We start from the raw sequence: 27,940 nt of genomic DNA on the forward strand, positions 1-27,940 counted from the left end.
CCAGCATAAGACATCTAGTTACTGCAGCATGCTTTCTTATTACCTATCATGATGTGGTTAAAAAAACAAACAAAAAGTAGGCCTTTTCTAGTGCAAAAAAGCATATAATCACTTCTATAGGGGTTTATTTATACTGTATATATTATTTATACTGTATATATTAGAGACCGACCGATTATCGGCAACGCCGATATATCTGGTGCCGATATGCATTTTCCCTGATATATCTGTATTGGTGTGTGGATTTGCCAATATTGCCAATATTTAGGGAAAGTGCATGTACCGGGGTGATGCCTGCAGCTAGAGGCATCACCCCGATATCGGTGTCTATAGCCGGACGGTCGGCTGACTTGTAATGACAACCGATGCGGCTGAGAAGCCGCTCGGCTGTCATTACAGGGAGCGGAGGGGACATCCCACCCCTCCACCCACCGCCTTCCGCGGCTCGCCCGGGTCTCCGTCCCACCAGGAGATCCGGGCATCCTACCTCCACCGCCGCTGCTGCCGAAGGGAAGACCCAATCAAAGCTGCATTCGGCTCTGATCGGTTCTCCATGTAAAAAAACCCGGAAGTGATGTCATGACATTACTTCCGGGTACTCGGCGCCGAATTAAAAAAAACTGACAGCATTCAAAACAGCCAAACTTGGCGTTTTGAGTGCTTTTAAGTGCTGAGGAGGGGTTTGAGGTCTTTTAGACCGCCAGATTCCTCCACAAGGAGTACCTAAAAAAAACTGAAAAAATAATTTTTTAATGTCCGAAAATATCGGCAGATATCAGCCGATACCAATATCCGATGACCAAAATATCGGTATCGGCATTAAAAAAACGATATTGGTCGATCACTAATATATATATATATATATATATATATATACACACACACACACTGTACATATACACCCAGAAGTTGAATATACAGGGTGTTTTAACTAGTAGTCAGGCATGAAGCTATATGAATGTGGGGGGGGGGGGGGGATATAAATCTTTTATTTTAATGTAATACTAAAGGCTGAGACTTTTTTGCATGGATATAATCATTCTAAATATAATGCACAATCCTGATAAACTTTTATCTAAATGTAATTTTAATATCCTATATTACCTCCGGTCTATCAGCCTTCAAAGTCTCTGGGTTCAGATACTGACCTTTCCTGTACAGAGTCCTTAAGGTGATTGTAAACATTGGATTTTTCTCTTCTTTTAAACAGTAAAACATAGTTACTCAGGTTGAAAAAAGGACACAAGTCCATCTGGCTCAACCAATAAGACGACAAACTTGTCATACTTACCTTCTCTATGCCTTGCCCTGATTCTCCTTTTCTGGGGTTCCCCATGGGCGCTTCTGGCTCCTCCTTCCTTCAGAGAGTCCCTATAGCAAGCCATAAAGTATAGTATAGACCAGTGGCTTACACGGTGGCTGCAGGGAAAAGGCAAGAGTGCTTGGCAATGGCTGGTAAAGCCTGGAGCGGTGACATTACCCATAGGTTCTTATGTCCTATCTGTTATTGGCACTCCCTCCTCTCCACTGCATACACTACTGGCTCAGACAGGGGATAACGTGACCGGATTGGAGCAGCCTGAAAATAGGTGTATACATCTTCTCTACACAGGTTAGCCATCATAAGCGTTAGGAGGGAGAATGGGAGAAATTTTCAGGATAGTTACTGTAGGTTTCAACTGAAAATTCTACTTTAATCCCTCCCCATTGGTGGGTATTGGCAGAGTTATTTAAGCATTTGTGCTGCATTAGTGTCCATTGGCAGTGTTTTTTAACCTTTTCATAAAGGGGTTAATTAACACTAACACTGGTGCCACTAATGCAGCACAAAGGGGTTAAATAACGGTCACAGGTCACTAATGCATTATTGACCAGTGGCAGAATAATAATCCCTTCTTGCTGCACTTTTCTGACTAACAATATTCTTAATGAATTAACCCTTTTACCCCCCTCCAGAAGTTAACCAGTCCAGTTCACAGGAAAGAGAGATGGGGGGGTTGATAGAGAGAGAAAAAAAGGGGGCAAAGGGGGCTTAGAGAGAGAGGAAGTGGTCAGAGAGAGAGGGGTGTGAGAGAGAGAGACTAAGAGAGAGGGAGCTGAGAGAGAAAAGGGTTGAGAGCGAGTGGGGGCTGAGCTAGAGAGGAGGGTTGAGAGAAAGACAGGGGGGGTTGAGAGAGAGACAGTGGGGTCAGAGAAGGGAGCTCAGAGAGAAAGAACGGGGGTGAGAGAAAAAGGGGGGTGAGAAAGAGAGGGGGCTGAGAGAGAATAGAAGGGCAGAGAGTGAAGGGTGAGAGAGAGAGAAGGAGGGCTGGCTGAGAGAGTGGTAAGAAAGAGGGGAATAAGAGAGAGAAGGACTGAGAAAGAGAGCGGGGAATGAGAGAGAGAGAGAGGGCTGAGAGAGAGCTGAGAGAGGGGGGATAAGAGAGAGAGGAGAGTGGGGGGGGGGGGGAGATGAGAGTGAGACCCCTAGCCCTATCTCTATCTGCAGTCCCTGTTCTTCCCTCCTGTCCGAGTCTATGTACAGGTAGGTCTGTGTATGATCGTGCCTTGTACTTACCATGCCAGTCTTCGTTCTTCTTGATTTAGGGTGCTCTGCTTCTTCCAGCGGCTACCTGGCAGCCTGCGCCTCCAGCTTATCCCCCTTTCTGGGCTCCCATTCAGCTGGTTCTTCAGGCCTCGCTGTTGATTTTAAAGCAGAGAGGAGGTTGGAGGAGTCCAGGCTTTGGAAGGCGCTGAGGATGCTGCACCCGCTGTTGCTTGCCTCCTTGGCGTCAAGGATGCAATGAAGGTGTTCTCCCTCAAGGGCTCTCAGGCCTATCTGTTCATCTTCCCCGGAGCCTCTGTCTGTGGGGGCCGCTCACTCACTTGCCATGTAGAGATAGATCCCCACACCTCGAGGATGCCGCTGTTTGCTGCCTCGCTCCTGCTACCACCGAACCTGGATTTTCCATGGACTCTCAGGACAGCTCCCCTAAAATTTTGCACCTGGGGCGCCTGCCCCGGCTGTCACCCTATGCTACACCACTGCCCCTATAGAAAAGTAAAAAAAAAAAAACTTCTGCCTTTAGAATCACTCCCTTCCTTCTCCTGCCCAGAACTACATATCCCATGTAGCATTGCTCCCCACACATTCACAAGTTCTCAGGCACTTACTGACATGTATGGACGATGTATTGAGCTGTATGTGTGTTGTACTGTGTATACTGACTAGGGATCAACCGATTATCGGCAAGGCCGATATATCGAGGGCCGATATTGACTTTTGCCGATATATCTGTATTGGCCCCGGAACTGGCCGATATAGCCAATATTCCAAATATTGCTCATGTAAGGGTAAAATGATGTCACATAGCATAATTCCGTTTACAAATGTTATTGAGTATGCCATTCACATATGCACAAATTAAAGATATAAGCAATTCCACATTAGCAGATCTGCTGGCAGATCAGTATCTCTCACTTGTTGTAATTGATACCCGGGTGATACCGCGCCATTCAGCATCCACTCAATACTGCTCTGTCTCTCACCCGATCCATCTCCCACCCACCCGATACCGATCCGTCTCTCATCCATTTTCCGTAAGTGACACCCGGGTGATACCGCTCCGTCCGGCATACAATGACTATCTCGGAGGTCACGTGGTCATGTGGGGCGTGACCACGCACTTGACCTCCGAGATCGTATGCCGGACGGAGTGGTATCACCTGGGTGTCACTTACGGAAAATGGATGAGAGACGGATCGTATCGAGTGGGTGGAAGATGGAGAGGGTGAGAGACAGAGCAGTATTGAGTGGATGCTTAACGGAGCGGTATCACCCGGGTATCACTTATGGCAAGTGGGTGAAAGATACCGATCTGCCAGCAGATCTGCTAATGTGGAATTGCTTATATCTTTAATTTGTGCATATGTGAGTGGTATATTCAATAACATTTGTAAATGGAATTATGCTATGTGACATCATTTTACCCTTACATGAGCATCACCACCTAATGGTTGGAGGAGAAGACGACTAGTCTCGGACCCTGACATAGGATGTACAAAATATCGGCCCATATCGGCCGATACCAATACCAATATTTTGACCATCGCATATTGGTATCGGCAACGAAAAACGGTCGATCCCTAATACTGACATGTATGGACGGTGTACTGAGCTGTATGTGTGCTCCACTGTGTATACTGACATGTATGGACGGTGTACTGAGCTGTATGTGTGTTGCACTGAGTATACTGACATGTATGGACGGTGTACTGAGCTGTATGTGTGTTGCACTGAGTATACTGACATTTATGGACGATGTATTGAGCTGTATGTGTGTTGTACTGTGTATACTGACATGTATGGACGGTGTATTGAGCTGTATGTGTGTTGCACTGTATTCTCTGTTATGTTAACAAATAATGCATTCTGTATGCAGGACAATAAATCGGCTGACCAACTAATCCATTACGAAAATAGTTGACAACTATTTTCATAATCGATTAGAATTGATTATGTCAATTTAGTTGTTTCAGCCCTAACAAGCATATGCGCATCTACGTATCTGTAAGGCTATGCACACAATTTGTTTACAGAATATAACTCACTTTTTATACTCAGGATATTATCGCCAGCAAGATCATGTGCATAAACATCAGAACATTTTACATCCGTGTACAATAGGCAATATTATGAAATTGAGATCTACAGTATATTCCATATAATTTATTCCCATGGCTATTTCATATAATTGATGCATTACATTAAATTTTTTTTTTTAACCGTATATTGTATGTCGAACCACTAAAAAAAAAAAATCAACTAATGTGTTTCTTGTAATATCATCTGAATGCATCAATGAATCACTTCTGATACTATTCTAGGAAGAACGAGGACAAGAAAAGTACGCAGCCCATAATAAAAATGTCTTCCACTTGGCTTCAGTGAAAGGGTGTCATGTGATCTCTCCCCATCCTAGCTAGGATGCTTAGAGCCACTGTGCAGGAATAACAGACTAAGCACTCTGCGCTCTGCACTGCTACTATGCTGCTATACGAAAGAAGCTGATCCTACCTCCTGTATGCCAGCTTAATTCATCATTAGCATCCCCTGGACCAGCTCAGGACAAAAGCTGCAAGTTTCTACATTTCAGCATGCTTCCCTTACTGCTATTAACATGGGCTGCTGTAAGCGAAGGAGGACATTTTCGTTTTGAAGGTAAGTAATCATAAAATAATGGCTTTAAAATCCCTCTTGCATTATAGGATTGGAGTGATAGAATATAGAAAAAGCACCTCTTGAAAGTTGTGCTCTGCAATGCAGTGTCAGAAGCCCATGCAGGCACACCAAACTCTGTCTGCATTGCAGTACTCATCCCATGCACCAGTCTACCTTGATCATGCCTTTTACAAAATAGGGGCATTCTTGCTAGAAAGCATGGCATGGTACCAGCTGCTTTATACTACATGTTACCCAAAAGATAATAATAAATATTGTGACTTTAGATTCTATGCTCCCATTCAGACCAATGTTTAAAAAAAAAAAAAAAAGAACAGATGCCCCAAATTCTTGGGACTTCTAAAAGAACAATAAATGATGGGTTATGAGATGCCCCACTGCAGTGTTTCGAGACAGATCTGCAGTAGTTCAGTTCATTGAGGGTGGGTGTTTTTTTGGGTCCCTTCCAAGGATTCGAGCAACCACATAACAATCCTCAATATGCAAAGGAAGATGTCTTTGAAAAAGTATATATTGCTAAGCAACTAGGACAAATCATTATTTTCAGTTTTCTGCAATTACAATTTTGTCAAGGTTAATTGCATAATTTGCCAGCCATTTTTTTCCTTTCAGATTTCTATTTTAGGACTAGTTAACCCTTGTAGTTTTAAAAGTTGCACATGAACTTAGGCAGCAGAGACATTATAGTCAACACTGAAGGAAAGGGGTTAAAGGACCCTAATGCAGAACTTTTTTTTTTTTCAGAATGATCTCACTGCAGTCCAATGATAAACCTGCCCTATGCATCCCCACCCATGTTCTATGGCGGCCCAGTAGGCAGAGTATCGGTGCTATGTTCCTGATGGGTGTGATGTATTCCATGGAATTAATTATCTTGGGACATAACCTTGTAGATTCATTAAAAAAAAAAAGATGCCTAAAGGATCTACAACACATTTTATGCAAGTGGCATTGGTTTTTATGTAGCATTACTGAAATAGAAAAAAATAATTGAAGGGACGCAGCAAACTGTCCTTTAGTAAAGGTGAGATGGTGCTGCTGCAGCATTTCAGCAAGGCTCCCTCTGTAGGACATTTGTTTCCTTTTTACAGAATGTTCATGTAGGCTGTAGGATGCATTAAAATACTTTGAATATATAGATAGATAGATAGATAGATAGATAGATAGATAGATAGATAGATAGATAGATAGATAGATAGATAGATAGATAGATAGATAGATAGATAGATAGATATCTTTTTTAATCCAAAAAAATTAAATTGCCCCAAACAACTTTTCTTACAAATGTTTTAAATATTTATTAGAGCTTATTTATTTTATTTCAAATGTTTTTTGTAAAAGTTAAATTAGGTATTTGTATTCATATGGACTAATTAGCACAGAGTCAAAAATATAGTGCACTCAAGTCATTTATCATGTAAGAGGGTGATGGCTTCTAGAAAAATGATTGGCTGAATTCTCGTCACCTCTTATTCATTATTCTCATTAGCAAAAGTAGCCCAGCTTGACAATGCAGCCCCAAATTCAGCCAATTTTTTTTTTTAGGTAGGGGGAGGGCTGGTTAAATCATCTGTCAATGTCTTGTCGCTGTCTGTATCCCTGTTGGGGTGGCTTTTTCTCATTCAGGCAGATCAGGAATAGAGGAGAAATCTCCCCAGTTGGGACACACACAGCTAAAAAGGCAATTTTAGTAGAGGGGATGGTCCAGAACCTGGATTTTAACGCTGTTAGTGTACCAGATGAGGGATTTCTCCCCACTTTATGTCCAGATGACAGGTGTCAGACAGAACAGGAAGTGAGAAGAAATCCCCTTGACAGGACACAGTTGGAGACAGGATATTTTTCTTTTTTTTTTTTTAAATATGTAATATGTGTTTTTTCTATATTCCTGTAATTAAATGAATCTGAAGAGAGAAAAATGTTCACTAACATCCAGCTGGCCAATATCCCAAGGTAATATGGTCAATCAAGGGAAAGCAGGATGTGTCTTTTAGTGTGGTGAGTGGGTGTTTAGGAGACAGGAAAGAGACACCAATACCTGGGACTTGTAGTTCTACAGTTACCCGTGAAATGTCAGATTGTCATAATAAGTTTAATATTTTTACATTGGTACCTGGGATTTGACATAAAAAGAAGAAATGTCAGTGAGGCATGTGTGGAGTTGTTGCTCTAATTAGACAAGGAGAGACAGCAGTACCTGGGACCCATGGCCAGATCTATGGGAGTGCTGGGGTGGGCTGCAGATTTCAGCTGTGGCACCCCCAAAGGAGCTCAGCTTAGGGCCCTGCCAGCAGCGACCCCTGTCCCCTTCCCTGCCCTTCCAGCAGTGACCCTGGTCCTTTCCCCTGCCAGCAGTGACCCGTACTCCACCCTGCTGACCCCTGTCTTCCGTCCTGCTGATCCCTGTATACTGTCCTGTTGACCACTGTCTTAACCCCTGCAGGGCCCCTGTCCTTCACCATGCTGACCCCATTCATTGCCTTTCTGACCCCTGTCCTCCATCCTGCTGACTCCATACACTGCCCTTCTGACCCCTGTCCTCTGCCATGCTGACCCCTCTACACTGCCCTACAAACAAATGGCCTCTGTACACTGCCCTCCAAACTGCTAACCCTATCATTGCCCTGCTGACTGCCCATCGTCTGACCCTGATATTTTGTACTGCACCCCTACATCAGAAAGGCTAGATCTGGCCCTGCTGGGACCTATAGTTCTACACAGACAGGAGAGAAACCAATACCTGGGAATTGTAGTTTTCCATATAAAGGAGAAACATCAGGGAGGCTTTCTTGGACTTGTAGTTCTACACAGACAAAAGAGACATCAGTGCTTGGAACTTGCAGTTTCACATTTACAGGAAAAACCTCAGTGGGACATAGACTGTAGAGACATTGGTAGGACATGCTGGGATATCTAGTCCTACAGATCCAGGAGAAGCATCAGCGGGACATGCTGGAACATCTAGTGCTACAGAGACAGTAGAGGAACCAGTGGGGCATGTTGGGACCTCTAGTTCTACAGAGAAATAAGTGGAACCAGTGGGACATGCCTGGACTTCTAGGTCTACAGAGACAGTAGAGAAGCCAATGGGACATGTTGAGACTTTTAGTTCTACAGAGGAAGGAGATGAACCAGTTGGACATGCTAGGACTTCTGGTTCTACAAAGACAGGAGAGGAACCAGTGGACCAGTGTGGCATGCTGTGACTTCTAGTACTACAGAGACAGGAGAGAAACCTGTCTGTGCTGGGCTTTCTAGTTTATGAAGACAAGAGAGGAACCAGTGGGATATACTGGGACGTCTAGTTTTACAGAACTAGGAGAGGAACCCATTGGACATGCTGTTAATACTAGCTCTACAAAGACAGGAGAGGAACCAGTGGGGCATACCTGGGACTTCTAGTTCTGCAGAGACAGGAGGGGGACCAGTGGGATGTGCTGGAACTTCTAGTTCTATAGAGACAGAAGAAGAACCAGTGGACCAATGGGACGTGCTGGGATTTCTAGTTCTACAGAGACAGAACCAGTGGACCAATGTGACGTGCTGGAATTTCTAGTTCTACAGAGACAGAACCAGTGGACCAATGGGACGTGCTGGAATTTCTAGTTCTACAGAGACAGGAGAGAAACCAGTGAGAAATGCTGGGACTTCTAGTTCTACAGAGACAGGAGGAGGGGGACCAGTGGGATGTGCTGGAACTTCTAGTTCTACAGAGACAGAGGAAGAACCAGTGGACCGATGGGACATGCTGGAATTTCTAGTTCTACAGAGACAGGAGAGGAAGCAGTGAGACATGCTGGGACCTATAGTTCTACAGAGACAGGAGAAGAACCAGTGGTATATGCTAGGACTTCTTGTTCTAAAAAAAGAGTAGAGGAACCAGTGGGCCAATGAGATGTGAAAACAGGAGAGGCACCAGGATATGCTGGGATTTCTAGCTCTACAGAGACAAGATAGGCACCAGTGGGGGCATGTTGTGACTTTTGGTTCCCAGGAAAGGACACCCAAGGGAGATAGTGGGACTTTTAGAAATCACTGGGACCTACAAACAGAAGAAATGCCAGATACTGTGAGCACCCATTTAGCATTGTAAGATCCAGGGTGATTCAATTCTAGTGGTGCATGCCTTTTCAAGAAATCGTGCCACTCCAGACTGCATTTTTAAGGTCATGGCAGCCCACTTTTGTTTAAAGGAACAGAAAGTTAAAAAATCACAACAGCAATTTCCCTTGCAGGGGGTTCCACCATTACTGTAACTTGATAGTTCAGCCTCCTGGCTTAATCACTTGCCACACAGCTACTTCAGGCCTCACGCCTAGGCCTTAGGTCTGCTCCTCAGACCAACACAAATACCCTTTGGTCAAGCTCCCTTGAAGTTTACTTGGGATCAGCTTTGCGCAGTGCTGTCACGAAGTATGTCTGCCTCCTGTGGACATATACACTCAAACTGCTACCTGCAGCCACTCTCTCTTAGAGAAGGTGGGAGCCCTCCTGACTCCCATACACAGACCTCCTGTCTGTAGGGTAGAGTCCTGACTCCTGGGCCAGACCTCCTTTCTTCCAGGTGGAGCCATCTCCAACTGGGAGCCCTGAGTTCTAACCCTGGAAAGCCTATGAACCCAGCCCACAGGTGTGCAATCAGCATGCAAAAATCAGGCCTAGATTGCTAACACATACGCATAGGCGTGCGCAGCCTATTGCATTAGGGTGTGCACCCCAAAGCTCAAACACACATGCGTGTGTATATATATATATATATATATATATATATATATATATATATATATATATATACACACACATACACACACTATATATATATATATATATATATATATATATATATATATATATATATATATATATATATATATATATATATATACACACACACACACATAAACACTTGTCAAAAGTATTGGGACACTAAAAGGTTTTTGCACTTAAGTTAAATTGTATGGCAAATATCTGTAGAGGGGTTCCACCATCACTGCTAAGTTTTGAAAAAGATGTATGCCTTATTTTCCTTTTGATGAGTATTACAGGTGAAATTACATGTGAGGCACTGATATGGACTGATAGGCAGCACTAATAGGCGCTTGTTCTCAGCACTGACTGGCACTGATGAGGCTGCACTGATGGGTACTGATAGGTGGCACTGATAGGCAGCACTTATTGGCAGCACTGATGGGCACTAATAGGCATCACTGATAGGCGGCATTGGTGGGCACTGATTGGTGGCACTGATAGGAAGCACTGATAGGCACTGTTAGATGTGTCTGATGGGCACTGATGAGGCGGCACTGGTGGGCACTGATAGGTGGCACTGATGAGGCGGCACTGCTGGGCACTGATAGGCACTATTAGGTGACACTGATGGGCACTGATGAAGTGGCACTGGTGGGCACTGATAGGTGGCACTGGTGGGCACTGATAGGTGGCACTACTGGGCACTGATAGGTGGCACTACTGGGCACCACTTATGGACACTAACAGGGGAGAGGGGGAGTTTCACATTCAGCAGACAGTGAGACTTGCAAGAGCTGCTCAGTGTGTGTGCAGTGGCGTACCTAGAGAATTTGGCACCCGGGGCGGATCCTATATCTGGCACCCCCCCCCCCCCCAACTTTAAAATGTAAGCACCCACAAAAATTTGTAATGTTTTCAGGAATATTTATTGCACAAAATTCACAGCCCCCCCCCCCCAATCACAGTGCCCCTTGCAGTCTGCCCCCTGTCTCTCTAATCACAGTTCCCCCTTTTGCACTTTCTGCCTCCCCTGCACAGTCCTACCTTCAGCATAAATAGATAGCTAATATTATTAGCAATGTGTTTACAGGAGATGGTCAGAGACTACAGACATGATAAAGGAGATGGTCAGAGACTGCAAACGTGATACAGGAGATGGTCAGAGACTACAGACATGATAAAGGAGATGGTCAGAGACTGCAGACAGGATACAGTAGATGGCCAGAGACTGCAGACATGATACAGTAGATGGTCAGAGACTGCAGACGTGATACAGGAGATGGTCAGAGACTACAGACATGATAAAGGAGATGGTCAGAGACTGCAGACGTGATACAGGAGATGGTCAGAGACTGCAAACATGATACATGAGATGGTCAGAGACTGTAGACATGGTACAGGAGATGGTCAGAGACTGCAGACGTGATACATGAGATGGTCAGAGACTGTAGACATGATACAGGAGATGGTCAGAGACTGCAGACGTGATACAGGAGATGCTCGGAGACTGAGGACATGATACAGGAGATGGTCAGAGACTGTAGACATGGTACAGGAGATGGTCAGAGACTGCAGACGTGATACAGGAGATGGTCAGAGACTGCAGACGTGATACATGAGATGGTCAGAGACTGTAGACATGGTACAGGAGATGGTCAGAGACTGCAGACATGATACAGGAGATGGACAGAGACTGAGGACATGATACAGGAGATGCTCGGAGACTGAGGACATGATACAGGAGATGGTCAGAGACTGTAGACATGGTACAGGAGATGGTCAGAGACTGCAGACATGATACAGGAGATGGTCAGAGACTGAGGACATGATACAGGAGATGCTCGGAGACTGAGGACATGATAGAAGATAGAAGAGCACTAGGGGGGCCGGAGAGCACAGGGCAAGCAGAGAGCACTGGAGGAGCTGAAGGGCGCGGTGGGGGGGGGGGGGGCTGGAGAGAATAAAGAGGGGATTTGGAAAGCATTGTAGGGGGGTTGGAAGGCGCGGGGGGGGAGCACTGGGGGGGGGGCGAGCACGGAAAACCAGGAGGGTGGAGAGCACTGGGAGGGACAGCGAGCACTTGGGGGGCGGCAGGGAAAACCAGGGGGGTGGAGAGCACTTGGGGGGCGGCAGGGAAAACCAGGGGGGTGGAGAGCACTGGGGGGGACAGGGAGCACTTGGGGGGAGGGAGATGAAAAGCACTGTGGGGGGCTGAAGAGCATGGGGGGTGCTAAAGAACAGGGGGGTCTAGTGCCTTTGGGGGGGGCTAAGAGCAGAGGGGGGGATTACGAGCACCGGGGGGGCTAGCAAAAGAAGTTGTATAGGAGGGGGATGGGGCAGCTGCATATAGATGAATTGATCTTTCCCTATTCTTCCTGCAGGAGGGAGAGGAGGAGAATCAGTTATTCAGCAGCTGCAGAAAGAATAGGGAAAGATGAATCCCTCTATATGCAGCTTCCCCACCCCCCTCCTATCCAGCACACACACTTGAGCAATGGGAACGCACTCACCTTCTTCCCGCCGAGGCTCCGCCCCCTTCTTCCCGCCGAGGCTCCGCCCCTCCCCGCGAGGCTCCGCCCCCTTCTTCCCATCCCGGCTCCGCCCCCCGCTAGCAGCACGGACTGAAGGAGCTGCCACTGCAGCTGCCTTCACCCTGCGATGTGGGATCTCAGAGAACGCCGGCTGACACCCCACATTGGTACCCCACTGTGTGTATGACACTGTCATGTAATGTAGCTGCTTTCAGGGAGAAAGCCCAGCTGTAAAAAAAAGCGGTGATGTCGGGGGTGGGCGGGATCAAGCAGCTGTCAAACACCAGCCAATGATTGGGCTGCTTAAGAAAGGGGCGGAGCCACATAAACGAAGCGGCCGCCCAGACCCCATCCTATTGGCTGGTGTTTGATAGCTGTTCGGTCCCGCCCACCCCCGACATCACCCCTGAGTTTTGACAGCTCGTCTTTCTCCCTGCAAGCATTAACATTACCTAACAGTGTCACACACACACTGAGCGGCTCTGACAAGCCTCACTATCTGCTGGAGCCAACAGCACAGCCGCCTCTCCACCAAGTATCTCACTACCCTCAGTGGCAGAGATGGAGAAGCCGGCCCAACACTAACAGACACAGGGTGATTAGGGTGTGCCCAGGCACACCCGGCACACCCTGTGCGCACGCCTATGCACATACGGGTACCCGGGGTCGCCTCTCTACAGCATAAATAGCTAAAACACCTGTCTTTGGCCTCATTCACTTAGGACCAACAAGGGAAATAAAATACCTGATTGGGACTCATTTACCAACAAAGGAAAAACTGCCTTTAGCACCATAGTATACAATTTATTATACATACAAAATATATACATAAATATTTGGTCAAGATATGTAAAATACCTCCCCATGATTTGCTCCTATATTGATATACTTTATACTAATCTCAATAGTGTGAACAAGCCACATTTCCAAATGATGATTCATGCCCAGTTGTACTCTGGCATCTCTAGAAGTACATTTTTTGTAAATGAATCCAGAATTTCTAATGCATCTAATACAACTGAACAACCATTTATAATAATCAAAACAAAGCATGTATCCACTCTGAATGTCCTTAAAGTCATAATATAGTAGTAATAGTAGGGCTGAACGATAGTCGATGTGATATCGACTATCGTTCTGCGGGCGTGGGCGATATTCATATCGCCGAAGACACGATATTTAGCATTAGGCAGGGAGGCAGGGAGAAGACTCGGGGGGAGGAGGAGGACTCACAGTGCTGGCAGCCGACGCATCCGTTTTGCTTTCGGCTGTGATCGGAACTCCGCCCCTCCAGCCCGATGCAATCCAGCCCTCCCAGCTTTGCCTCTAGTATCCAGCCGACCATTACTCCGCCCTGCTCTGCCCATTGTCTCTCCTGGCTGCATCGGGGGCGCACACGAGGGCGGGATCAGGCTGTAATGTTTTGTAAATAGATTCAATGGAGAGACAATGGGCGGAGCAGGGCGGTGTAATGGTCGGCTGGAGACTAGAGGCAGAGCTTGGGAGGGCTGGATTGTATCGGGCTGGAGGGGCAGAGTTCCGATCACAGCCGAAAGCTAGGGGAAACTCGTTTCTTTGGGGAAACCGATATCGACACAACAGATGTCATGTCAGGCTGTGTTCTTATACCTCCTACCACCACTGTGAGTCCCGACTCTGTCACTGTCAGTGTCTTCTGCATTCCACCCAGAGGAATATCGCGATGTATATAGTTGAAAACCAAATATCGCAATGTACTTTTTTCCCAATATCGTGCAGCCCTAAGTAATAGCACTGAAAATTGTCTGCCACTGGCACACCATGTGACCGGTTTTTCTGGTACTCCACGGCTGCATCAGAGGGATGTATGTATGTGGCTTGGAAAAGAGTCCCGCCCCCTTTAAAATAATCACATTTTGTTGCTTTGCAGCCTCAGACAGACACAGTTTTTGTTTTATCCAGATGTATTCACATATTTACAACTTATAACATCCAAGTCAAAGATATAACACCAACATGTCAGAAAAAAAAAATGAAAAAAACTGATTTACTGAGTTGGAAAAAGGATCACCCCGCCCCCCCCCCCCCCCCCATTTATGTGAGTATTTTGATGAACCACCTTTTGCTTCAATTACAGTCTGTTGGGATGTGTCTCTACTAACTTTGCACATCTAAACTTTGAAATATTTTAAATAATAATATACCTGAGCCTGATCTGATCCAGCGGTGTGCGTGAGAGCAGCGACTCTCTACGCTGTTTCTCTCCTCCCTGGGCAGATTGATAGCAGGCTCCCACTGCTGTCAATCAAATGCTGTGCCGAGCCAGCGGGGGGTTGGGCCCAAGCCGCCCGCTCTGTGTCATGGGGGCACTGGACGGGGGGAGGAGATTGGACCTTGCACAGAGCAGGTAAGTATAGCATGTTTGTAATTCTAAAAAAATAAAAAAATAATAAAGCTTTAATATCATTTTAAAGGGTGAGCCTGTAACAATATTTAACTCTCTGGCACTTCCAAGAAAAACCTGAAATCTGTTTGGGTAAATTCCTCCCTTAATCAATAAAATTCAGCAATCGTTTTCTGTGGATGAGAAGCAAATTCAGTGTACTCTAAGTCTTTACCCTCATTTGTTGGGCTTGGTATTGTGCCATAATTATATTGCTTGCCTATTCCATCTAGTCATTAGTTGCATTATTGATCATATGCTAAACTATTATCTGTGATGTATAGTTGAATTTTTTATTACCATCCGCTTCACAGTGACACTGCATAAATCTAACATTAAGGGCCTGGTCACCCCATATTATTTCGTTGGTAAGCATTGAGCTGCACTGAAGGTTCATTGGACATCCTCTCAGAATGACGTGCATGGTGTGCCTAGTTGTTAACCTTGTATTTTGTGGTGTTTATTTGTATGCATATGTCTCAGGATTCACATTTTGCAAAGTTCTGCACCATTATATTTCTAATGCTGGCCATACACTAGCTGAAAAATCGTTTGAAAATCTGTCATTTGGTCCGATCGTTGGTTTTTTGTCCAGTTAATGGGCACAAATAGAAAATAGTTTTCAACTTTTCAGAGGCGAAAAATCGAAGGAACAGTTTGGAAAATTCTGCCAAACAAATGATAAATTGAAAGGTTAATGTGTTTCTCGGCCGAACTGTTTGCACTAGGCATATGTGACAAACTGAACGAAAAACGTCCATTGAACGATTTATCGGTCATTACATGATGGCACGATCGTCTGCTCTCATGGCTGATTTTTTTCGAACGATTTTTCGGCTAGTGTATGGCCAGCTTAAGGTGTATTAAATTAAGGACACTATTAACTTTTGTCACAGATCTCGTTGGTGGGAGATAAGTGACGCATTCAAATGATTATTGTAAGTGGCTTTGTAGTGCATTTTCTTGGAGCTGTTTTGGTTTAAGGACTTCAAGGTCATGTTCTTGCTGTTGTGGGTTAATAGGACAGCCCCAGCTAGCTTAAAATTACAGTTTTCCTAGTTGGAAGATTAAAAGTGTTGTAAAATGAATATCACCCAGCAACAAACAGTAGTAGTTACGGCTCATCTCCAGACTATTATTTTTTAAAAGATCCCCTAGTACACAGGTAGAGAAAAAGGATCCGCGCTTGTGGACGGTGGGCAGAGGCTGCAGCCTACCTCAAAATATGGCCAAAAGGCTATTTCAGAATATGTGGGCAAGGTGAGGTAAAGTGGCGCTGCCTAATTATAGGTGATCCAAATGGATATGGTTGATTTAAAGTGCAGTGGTGCAAATTAATAAAAGTACCAGTGTAAAGGCGATATCAAAATTTATATATAAATTAGTGAGGTGTCACAGGTGTCAAACACAAGGCCATTTAATGTGGCCCTCGCACCCAGTGCTTTTTTTCAACTGGAATGTGGTGGAACTCCAGCCTGCCACCTCTGACTCTTGCAGATCCCTCCCTACCCTGCATGCACTCATGGCGGGGCACAGCAGTGCCAAACAATGATCCCCCTGCAAGTGTGAGAAAGAGACGCGGCGCCACCTATGCTGCTAGGAGGTACTAGAGCCAGGCCGATGAGATGTGAGTCAGTTTTTTGAGGGGTGGGAAGGGCACTATGTACTCCGCACACTCCTGAACTCTGCATGCCCCGTACTTCTTATCTCTGCATTCTGTACGTAGCGCTCCCATAAAACCTGCACTCTGTATGTCATACACTCCTCAACCCCGCAGTCTGTGCACAGCGCACCCCTAAACTCTGCAATCTGTATGTGAACTCTACACTCTGTACACTGCGTACTCCTAGGTATCTAAGTAGATACAAAGTCTTACAGATACAACCGGCCCTTTGAGGACAAGCCTAATGCTGATGTGGCCCACAATTAAACTGAGCTTGACATCCCTGCCCTAGTAGGTTAAAACAAATACATCTTGATATGCAATACACACCACCTATTATTATTATACAGGATTTATATAGCATCAACACTGAATATTAAGAACTTACTGTTAGTGCCAATCACCATTGACCCTGCTCCCCCAATCACAGTGTCATGATGCAGAGTAAATGGGGCACTGAAGAGGAAGAGTACCTAGTGCATTTACCGCCCCCTGTCTGACCAACTGCAAGTTATTATGTCCAGGGCCATGTTAGTAATAATGGTCATGGTGAGGCAAGATTTATAAAATGGGTCACGCTCAGAGGCAGTATCGCAGCCAAACACGATCCATTCAATTGAATGAGGCTGCACTGTAACCACCCTGCAACTATGTACAATGCAAACACTTGTGGTGCGGTGCGGTGCGGACAACATATTCCCCTCTGAGCAGCCTGTAAAATGCCTCTAAAAAGTGATCTGTGAATCACTTTTCAGAGGGGTGGTGAACACTGCTGCAAGTGTAAACAAGGCCTAAACATATGCATTTTGCATGCTTTAGGAGCACTTTACTAAATTGCTACAGCAGCGTTTAGCTTGAAGCCATCACACTATAATATATAGAAGTCTGTGTTGTGCATTGAGGTGAATGCGTGCCATTACTTCCTGGAAGGGCAGCAAGTATCTTCTCATCTCTGAATAAGCAGAATGCAGTCTGTGCTGACAGTGCACTATCAGTCCCAATGAGGCTTCCAGCACGATGCTTGGCGCATTTTTATGTAGCCAACAACCTTCTGTCCTCTTTTCACCAGCTCTTTTTTCTGCTGTCCATATTTAAAGCTCAAAGTTAAATACATTCAAGGGACATCAAATCAATTTTTATTACCTTAAGAAGCACCCTATGCCCCGGGGGCTATCTCTGCAGTCTCTTACCATCTCTTGTATGCTGTCCTTAAAGTGATACTAAATCTTTGTTTTTTTTAAACTAAAAAAACAAACATAATGTAGCACTGCCCCCTTGAGGGTTGCTGCTTAGTGTATATTCTTCTGCACTGATTTGACCCTGTGACCAACCCAGCCCTTTCTGACACACCAGGTTCAGACATTGCATGTGTGTACCTTTAAGTAATACATTGACACAGTATATAAATGAACTTTAACTTTACTCAAGATGTAAAGGTGTAAGATTATATCAGTCAGCTAAACTCTGAATAAATTACCAGAGTTCAGCAGGACTGATATCAAGAAAATATGAATAAACAAATTGTTATAACACCAATGAATATCAATAAAGACAATTGTTTAGCACATACCAGTAAATCTCTCAATTATATGCACCCAGAAGCACTCAAACTAAAGGAATATGCCCATACCACCTGAATCCTAATGAGGGATATAGTAGTCTAGGCATCCAAGTCGTGTCCCCAAGCTTTAGGGGAAAAATTGTTCTCAAATGATCCAGCCACATAGTCACCACCTTACATAGGACTACAGTTCCCACAATGCCATTCTCTTGGTCTCTGCAATATCACGATTTCATCCTGGATTCAACACTAGAGGGACATAGAAACAATCCAATGGAACAAAGACAAGTCTGCACTTTCAAAATATGGTAGTCCGGTCCCAGCTACATCCTCCCCCCCACTTGAATGTCTTTGGTCCCCAAAGACAGAGGATTACTTCATTAAAGCAGACCTACTGTATAATATCTCAAAAAGAATTGTAAATAATAAGTATACTAATTAGAACCTACAGTAGTTAACAACTGACTAACAGAAGGATTTTTTGATAACAACCTATACAAAGTATCAGGGAAAGTTGAATCATTCTCACAACAGGCCAATAACAAGTTAGTGGCCCGCCTGGTGGTGTCAGAAGGTGGGACAGGGTCATCCTCTTCCAAAGGTGCGGTAGAAGAGGTTAGCACTTGGTTAGAACGTTGAGCAGTAGAAACAAGTTCATCAGAACTCTCCCCAAGGGTATTATATGTGAGTCTCTTAGGCAGATGAATCTCCTGTCTGAGTCTAGAATACATGTTTTCCACAGATTCAGGTTCACGTCCCATACTCCAAAAGCTTGACTTAACCTTAAAACTTAAACTAAAAACTAAAACTAAAAACTTAAACTAAACTTAACCTCCCCAACTTTTCTCTCAGGAGATGATATAGGTCTCTAAGTCTCAACAGACTGACGTTCCACCCTTTCAGGCAGGGATGGCATTCGGATATCTTCCATTGAGGTTCTGAAAACTTTAATGGTGTCTTCTGGTGGAGGGGTCCACAACCAATCGAAAGTCAGCTATACCCCGTCACTCTCCTCTTCATCCTCTTGAAGGGGATGCTCTGGCATCCGCCGAGTTCTAGACCTCAAATTCGGAGGGCGTGATACATCAGGATAAGGGGCTGAGGGCACTCGAATAGCTTCTGAAATGGGTAGAAGGTTATTGTGATGCAAGGGTTTAAGTGGACCCATCTTTCTTTCTGGACGAATCTGATACACAGGTTGTCCAGGCAAGCTCTTGCAGATGATGTAAGGTTGAGAACACCATCAATCAGCCAATTTGTGTTTACCAGGCACTCCCAAATTTCGTAACAACACTCGATCCCCAGGTTGCAGATCCTGAATTCACACTTTAGGATCAAAACTCTTCTTATTCCACTGTTCCCTTGCAGCAGATGCCTCTAGGGCTTTTTCATAAGCAAACTTCAAGTTCTTTCTGAGTCTATCAACATAGCCCCTATGGGAAGCTTGAGAAGTATGATCTGGAGATGTTCCAAAAATATAATAATGTAATATAATAGCCTATATTATAATATAATAAATGTAGTAAAACTAAATATGTGAAACAGTCAAAAAATGTTAGATTTGAATAAGTAAAGCACACCTTTCCCTTCCATTAAAAAACAGACAAGGTTGTCCAATAATACTCCCAACTGGGCTGGCAATGTCCCCTTAATAAAAAAGGTGGGTTAGCAAGCACTGGAGCAGGTCTGGTGTAGCATAGGCGCTGTGGTGGGGGTGATCACATTATCAGAGGAGGGGGCTGTTAGGGAAACCCATATGAAGGGTTCAGTATTAGTTCTGAATAAGTTCAGAACAATCCAGTAATTGTAGTGAAAAAAGTCTGTTAACAACAGCAGTCAGCCAGCTTGTCAGGGCCGATCTAAGTGTAGATTATAAGAATAAACAGTACATTTTATTAAAATCGCACTTACAAACGGGTGTAAGTTCATAAGCATGTAGAAAATGACATACTGCAAGTCCGTTATGGAAATCAAGTCCTCCAAGAGACACGTTGCCAACAGCGCCGGTAGCTTCCAGCGCTTTGGGTCTGTGGGCGGAGAGAGGAGCCGGGAGTTGCAATGGAAACGGCAGGTCAGTGCAGGGCGAGTAGAAGTCAGCAGGTGGAGGTTATTAGGGATAGACTGTATCATCCAAACGTGGAGACCGGTGGAGGACTGTTGATGAAATTCTTTAGTGTCTAGGGACAATGTATTTGTCCTTTCCTTCTTCTACTGTGCGTCGGTGCTCCCCAAATCTTTTTCGCAGAGTTCTGGATAGTGCAGCCCACATAGAGTAGGCCACAAGGGCAGGATAGACAATAAATCACAGGCAATAAAACACTAATCATCAACATCTAACATTCTCAAATTTGAAAGGCATGTTCCAAAACTCAGATGTGTCACTTGCAAACATGTACAACATAGCGCAAAGTCTTTTACCACTAAAGGCCATACTGTTGCCCTTGAAGACTTCTACACCTGCTCCACGGAAATTGTGATTTATTGTCTATCCTGTCCTTGCGGCCTACTCTAATTCAGTGTCCCCCAATTGCACTTATTTTCATAAAACATATATCCAATATTGCACATGTCCTCCCCAACAATATATTGGATCTTTTATAGTAACAATTCAGCACTAAAAGTTGCTCAAACTCATAGAAGATACTTTTTGTATTGCAGAGGTTTCCCACCTGCTGCCCATAGGCCCAGCGTAGGCATTGTTCCTCCCACCAAATTGAGGCGCTATTCCTTCCACCGATATGAAGTGGGTATTCTTCCCACTGATAAGAGATACTATTCCCCCTACTGACACCAATGATTAAGCACCATTACTCCCACTAACACCAACAGTTAGGGTTGCCACCTTTCCAGTATTCACCCGGGCAGTCCGGGTTTTATTTGTTGTGTCCGGATTCCGGTCCGCCTGAAACCCGAACACATTATACAATATACTGGACACCTACTACAAAAGATCTACTCCTCACTGCACACTTCTACAGCGGCATGCAGGCTGTGACTGGAAGTGGGTGGGCTAAGGTGGAAGGTAGCTGGTTGTGATTGGGCAATCACTGGAGGTGCACAGGCTACAGAACTTATAGACACACTGTACAAAGCACAGCGCTCTCTTTCAAGCTCATGAAGTATGGCCGCCTCTCCCCTAGCTCCACCCCCACTACAAACTTTTTTGCATGGAAACTTTGCAGAAAATCAGAGGAGTTCCTCAGCCGGCTTTGTGAAGTCCTTTTATAATCAGTGCAGACAGACCCGGACCAGCCACGCCACACCTGGGTACAGCAAATTGGACCTGTGCAGTGTGATCACCTGGTGATTATGTCCAGTGATTGGTGATCTCTTGGTGTGGACCTGGATCTGGTTTGTGTTGTCATCATGCATGGTAATCACTAAACACTGACTGTAGAGGATATCAGTGTGGTAAGTTCTGTCTGTGTGGTGTGGGGATGTAGTAATTGATAATAGATGTAACAGCACAGTGCTCTGTGGGGATGGCCTTCGTTCTTATTTTATAGTTATGGATGTAATGTGTGTAGCAGGCTTTGCATGTCTCTAGGTGGGGAGGGGAAGACTTGTAGGGGATAAGGAACTACAAGTCCCAGCCAGTCAGGCACAGGTAGGGGAGGGATGACTACACTGGGGGGGGGGGGCATGCAGGATAAAGCTGGCACTAATGTTGCCAAGATTCATCCAGAAAGTCTGGACTTTGAACCATGTGTCCAGGTTTCATTCCACCTGAAACCTGGACACTCTATTCAGACCAGACTGTGGTGCCACAAGTAATCAAGATAGTTACACACAAATCTGTTTCAATTCGGGAGCTGCAGGCGGCCGTCTATGTGCGGTTTCAGCATCACTGGGAGTGGAACAATGATGTCAGTAAGAGCCCGGGAGAAGTAAATTTACTATGCATGCCACTGAGGTCTGTAGGGAGAGGGGGATTGTGCAGCCTGAAACAGAGCAACCTTGGGGGGGGGGGGGAGGGGGTGGAATTGTACGGGGGATAGACTGACCTGGAGAGATTGTATTAGGAGACAGACTGGCCTAGGGGGATTGTACTGGGCACAGACTGACCTGGAAGGATTATACTGGGGCCAGACTGACCAGGATGCACTGTACTGGGGGACAAACTGACCTAGGGGAACTGTACTGGGGAACAGACTGACCTAGGGGGATTGTACTGAGGAACAGACTGACCTAGGGGGATTGTACCTAGGAACAGACTGACCTAGGGGGATTGCACTGAGGAACAGACTGACCTAGGGGAATTGTACTGAGGAACAGACTGACCTAGGGGAATTGTACTGAGTAACAGACTGACCTAGGGGGATTGTACTGAGGAACAGACTGACCTAGGGGGATTGTACTGAGGAACAGACTGACCTAGGGGGATTGTACTGAGGAACAGACTGACCTAGGGGAATTGTACTGAGGAACAGACTGACCTAGGGGAATTGTACTGAGGAACAGACTGACCTAGGGGAATTGTACTGAGGAACAGACTGACCTATGGGAATTGTACTGAGGAACAGACTGACCTAGGGGAATTGTACTGAGGAACAGACTGACCTAGAGGGACTGTGCTGGGGAACAGACTGACCTAGGGAGATTGTACTGAGGAACAGACTGACCTAGGGGGGTTGTACTGAGGAACAGACTGACCTAGGGGGATTGTACTGAGGAACAGACTGACCTAGAGGGACTGTGCTGGGGAACAGACTGACCTAGGGAGATTGCACTGAGGAACAGACTGACCTAGGGGGGTTGTACTGAGGAACAGACTGACCTAGGGGGATTGTACTGAGGAACAGACTGACCTAGGGGAATTGTTCTGAGGAACAGACTGACCTAGGGGGATTGTACTGAGGAACAGACTGACCTAGGGGGATTGTACTGAGGAACAGACTGACCTAGGGGAATTGTACTGAGGAACAGACTGACCTAGAGGGACTGTGCTGGGGAACAGACTGACCTAGGGAGATTGTACTGAGGAACAGACTGACCTAGGGGGGTTGTACTGAGGAACAGACTGACCTAGGGGGATTGTACTGAGGAACAGACTGACCTAGAGGGACTGTGCTGGGGAACAGACTGACCTAGGGAGATTGCACTGAGGAACAGACTGACCTAGGGGGGTTGTACTGAGGAACAGACTGACCTAGGGGGATTGTACTGAGGAACAGACTGACCTAGGGGAATTGTACTAAGGAACAGACTGACCTAGAGGGACTGTGCTGGGGAACAGACTGACCTAGGGAGATTGTACTGAGGAACAGACTGACCTAGGGGGATTGCACTGAGGAACAGACTGACCTAGGGGGATTGCACTGAGGAACAGACTGACCTAGGGGGATTGTACTGAGGAACAGACTGACCTAGGGGGATTGTACCGAGAAACAGACTGACCTAGGGAAATTGTACTGAGGAACAGACTGACCTAGAGGGACTGTGCTGAGGAACAGACTGACCTAGGGGGGTTGTACTGAGGAACAGACTGACCTATGGGAATTGTACTGAGGAACAGACTGACCTATGGGAATTGTACTGAGGAACAGACTGACCTAGGGGGGTTGTACTGAGGAACAGACTGACCTATGGGAATTGTACTGAGGAACAGACTGACCTAGGGTGATTGTACTGAGGAACAGACTGACCTAGGGGGATTGTACTGAGGAACAGACTGACCTAGGGGGATTGCACTGAGGAACAGACTGACCTAGGGGGATTGTACTGAGGAACAGACTGACCTAGGGGAATTGTACTGAGGAACAGACTGACCTAGGGGGATTGTACTGAGGAACAGACTGACCTAGGGGGATTGTACCGAGAAACAGACTGACCTAGGGGGATTGTACTGAGGAACAGACTGACCTAGGGAAATTGTACTGAGGAACAGACTGACCTAGAGGGACTGTGCTGAGGAACAGACTGACCTAGGGGGGTTGTACTGAGGAACAGACTGACCTATGGGAATTGTACTGAGGAACAGACTGACCTATGGGAATTGTACTGAGGAACAGACTGACCTAGGGGGGTTGTACTGAGGAACAGACTGACCTATAGGAATTGTACTGAGGAACAGACTGACCTAGGGTGATTGTACTGAGGAACAGACTGACCTATGGGAATTGTACTGAGGAACAGACTGACCTCGTCCTGGTATATACCAAGTTCATCCTTCTTAAGCTAGAAAATATTATGATCCAACGCTCCCAGTTTAAGAATCCTATTCATTTTGCAAAGGTGAAAAATAAATAAGGAGGCAACTGATAAAAAAAAAAAAAGTACTGTATCTGTTATGCATGTGTAGCACACAGACTGGATTGCTTTGGCGATTTGGTCCCAGATTCCATTCCCTGTTTGGAACACGGCAGCCAGGCACTCAACATGTTCATACTCAGAGTAAGTAAACAGACGGTGCAGCTCTCTCTTTTTTTTTGTAGTGTTTTTTTTCTGACTCTAATCTGTCTGAATCTGAACCATTTATCAGGGTGAAAACACCCCCTTTGAAGTTATAAAGCTGAGCAGCCAGCAAACAGGAATAGAGATGCAGTCCTAAATGCAAAGAATAGTAGCTAAAGATCTTCCAGGAGAGTTAGTGAAAGCCTGTAGATCAAAAAGGTTGGTACTCACTGTTTCCTGATTTTCTAGGAAGTTGTGTGCTGGGTCAACAAACTTCAGTACTCTAGCAGCCTGTGTCCTGGATCTGTAGTGGACTTTCTGAGAGTACTCAAGGAAGGATGAGGCCGAGGTCCCCCAGCCAAACTGTACCTGGGACCCCACAAAAGTGCTGCAGTCCAAGATGAATCTCCCAGGGATGCCACAGCCCTTAGTCTGGGTCTTATTCCCCCAACATGGGGCGCTCTGCTCTGGACTCTGACCCATTTATACCTCCATCAGCCCCCTGCTGGCCACCTGCATATCAACCAGGGATTGGCTAGGGAGATATTAATATGCAAGCTGGGGTCATGATTCTCCCACCCACTATGCCCCAGTATCCCTTGGGAGACAGGAAGCATTTGAGCCCATACCTTTAGAGTTCTGAGCAGACCTGGCTAATTAAACCTCGCCTCCCTGATTACAGAGAGGCCAAATACTACATTTAGCAGAACAATGGCTCTGAGGGCGCTACACATGTTATAATAAAGGCATCTAAATAAAATTAGTGAATTCTACTGATGTATAAACTAAAACTCTTTCATTTCATATACTGATCTGCAGACAGAATATAGACAGAGCTAAAATTTCATTTTAGTTTAATTTTAAGAATAACTTCATTAACGGCTTGCCGACCATATATTGTATATGTACGGTGGCAAGGTGGCTCTCCTGGGTCTAGCGTACGCATGCCCGCCACTGGCAACCCCCTACTGCTGTGATTGGACACAGCCGGAGCTGATCTGCGGGTACCGTGGACTCGATGTCCGCTGGCACCCACCGATCATTAGGCAGAGAGCCGGAACTATTGCGTAAACCAATCAATATATGCTTATTGGGATTTTTTTATATCAAAAAATATGTAGCAAAATACATATTGGCCTAAGTTTATCTATCTAACTCCACTCCAATATCACACTATATTCCAGAGATAAGACTATAATCCTTCCACTTTATAAAACTCTGGTCCGACCGCATCTGGAGTATTCTGTCCAGTTCTGGTCGCCGGTCCTCAGGAGGGATGTGTTGGGGCTGGAGAGATTCCAGAGAAGGGCAACTAAACTGGTTGGGGGATTGGAGGACCTTGACTATGAAGAGCGTCTACAATCGCTCGATTTATTCTCCCTGGAGAAGAGACGTCTGAGGGGGGACATGATAGCAATTTATAAATATCTTAATGGGGATCCCAGCTTAGAAAAAAAGCTGTTCATTCGAAGGGATTGCATGAGGACTCGAGGGCATACAATGCGATTAGAGGAGAAGCGTTTTAACCTCAGGCAACGCGGGGGGTTCTTTACTGTTAGGGCAACAAGATTGTGGAATTCTCTACCACAAGAGGTGGTTTCTGCGGGTAGTATGGTGGCTTTCAAAAGACTCTTAGACTTACATCTCAAGGATCAGAACATTCAGGGGTATGTGAGATGATTACAGCCACACACACCTACACAGGTTGAACTAGATGGACTATTGTCTTTATTCAACCTCACCTACTATGTAACTATGTAACTATGTAACACTGCAAATGGCTGCTCTCTGAAGGATCCTTTTAGAGTTGGGGGTGGATCATGATTGGGCACATTTATCATTACTTTCTCCAATCATGGCTCTGACAGTGTTCTGTGCCCTGATTGGGCAAATCCTTCATTGCTTCAGCCAATCAGGGCTTCCAGTGCACTGTGCAGTGCGCAGTGCATTGTGTGGCGCTCGGCTGGCCGAACAAACAGGCAATGTTAGGCCCGAACTCATGCTCGGCCAGAACCATTCGCTCAACACTAATAACCAGCAACTGTTAAGACAATTAACATATTGGTCAGAAGTATATATTTATTATTGGCATATAGAATACAGGGATTAGAAATAAATACTGTAGTGCAGTATGAAGCATACAGCCCAGTGTAATGAGTACCGTGGTCGTAAGTAGGTAAAATACGGTAGTAAGGTGTGTGTATCGTTCATCACAGAGTACAAAGTATTGCAGTAAGGAGAAAGTAATATGCACAGTATATTACATATTCCATCCTGACTGCTGCACTCTTTATGTACATACAGAGTGCAGAGGTCAGAATTGCTTAACACACAGCACCAGAACCCTCCTAACCTCAAGAAATCCCCGCCCAAAATCGATAACCCTCCTCAGCTAAATTCTCCCTTCGAAAGCAACCCCTCCTAAGTGTCCACCGCTCTCTTTGCTTCTCCCTCCATCAGCTTACTTCTGTACCTCTGCACCACCTACCTACTATTCACTTGTACACCCCCTTGTGTATCGGTGTCTTCTGAACTCCCCTCCGCTCATTATCATAATTCTTCCTCTGAAAGCAACCCTCTTATATGTATGAGAGTTTTAGGAGAAGAGAGAGAGAGGCAGGGGGTAGAGGTGAGCAGTTGTGGAAGAGGGCTTGTTTCTCTCCCCACTGTCTGACTCTGTACCCCTGCACCCCTCTTCTACCACTTTTCAATCCTCCATCCCTCTTCCACTATTGCTCAACTCTGCCCCCTGCCTTTCCCTCTCCTCCTAAAACTCACATACAATGGAGCCCCCTCCCCCCCCCCTTCTTAAATGCACAAATAATGCAGCCCACCGTCCTTCCTTCTTAAGCTCACATACAATGCAGCCTTACATACAATGCAGCGCCCCCATCTCCCCCCCCCCCCCACACACACACACACACACATACAATGCAGTCCCACTGCCCCTCACTCATACATACAATGCAGACCCTTTTCTTCCTTGCATGTATACACAAAGCAGCACCTCTGTCCCCTTTCTCCTGACACATAAATGCGATGCAGTTAGAAATGTGTCTATGTTAGTATTAAAGAAACAGAAAACACTGACATAAGTACATACCATCAAAAAAGTCAGATGGGCCACCAAAAAATACAACTTACAGGAATCTATAGAGGGATCATATATACAGATAGTTACATAGTCACATATTTGATAAGGCTGAATAAAGACATCAGTCCATCTTGTTCAACATATTGTGTGTGTGTTTATGTCTCTATCATATCAATATCCCTGTACGCTGTGTTCGTCACATCTTGAAGTTTTTTCTTAATTTATCTATAGTACACTCTTCGCTGACACCACCAATTGTGGAAGATAGTTCCACATCCTTACTTCTCTAACAGTAAAAAAAAAACC

General features: G+C 45.4%; 1 protein-coding gene across 1 annotated transcript in view; it reads left to right on the top strand.

The window, feature by feature from the left end:
- Window positions 1-4,957: 4,957 nt before the first annotated feature.
- The window catches only part of CNTNAP1 (contactin associated protein 1), a 261,388-nt gene continuing 238,405 nt past the window's right edge, over window positions 4,958-27,940 (top strand). The window contains exon 1 of the mRNA XM_082271239.1: window positions 4,958-5,200. Coding sequence (XP_082127365.1) covers window positions 5,137-5,200 — 64 coding nt within the window. The 5' untranslated portion in view covers window positions 4,958-5,136. The remainder of the gene's footprint in view (window positions 5,201-27,940) is intronic.

Source organism: Pelophylax lessonae, assembly GCF_965119305.1.
Source record: "Pelophylax lessonae genome assembly, chromosome: 11".
NCBI lineage: Eukaryota > Metazoa > Chordata > Amphibia > Anura > Ranidae > Pelophylax > Pelophylax lessonae.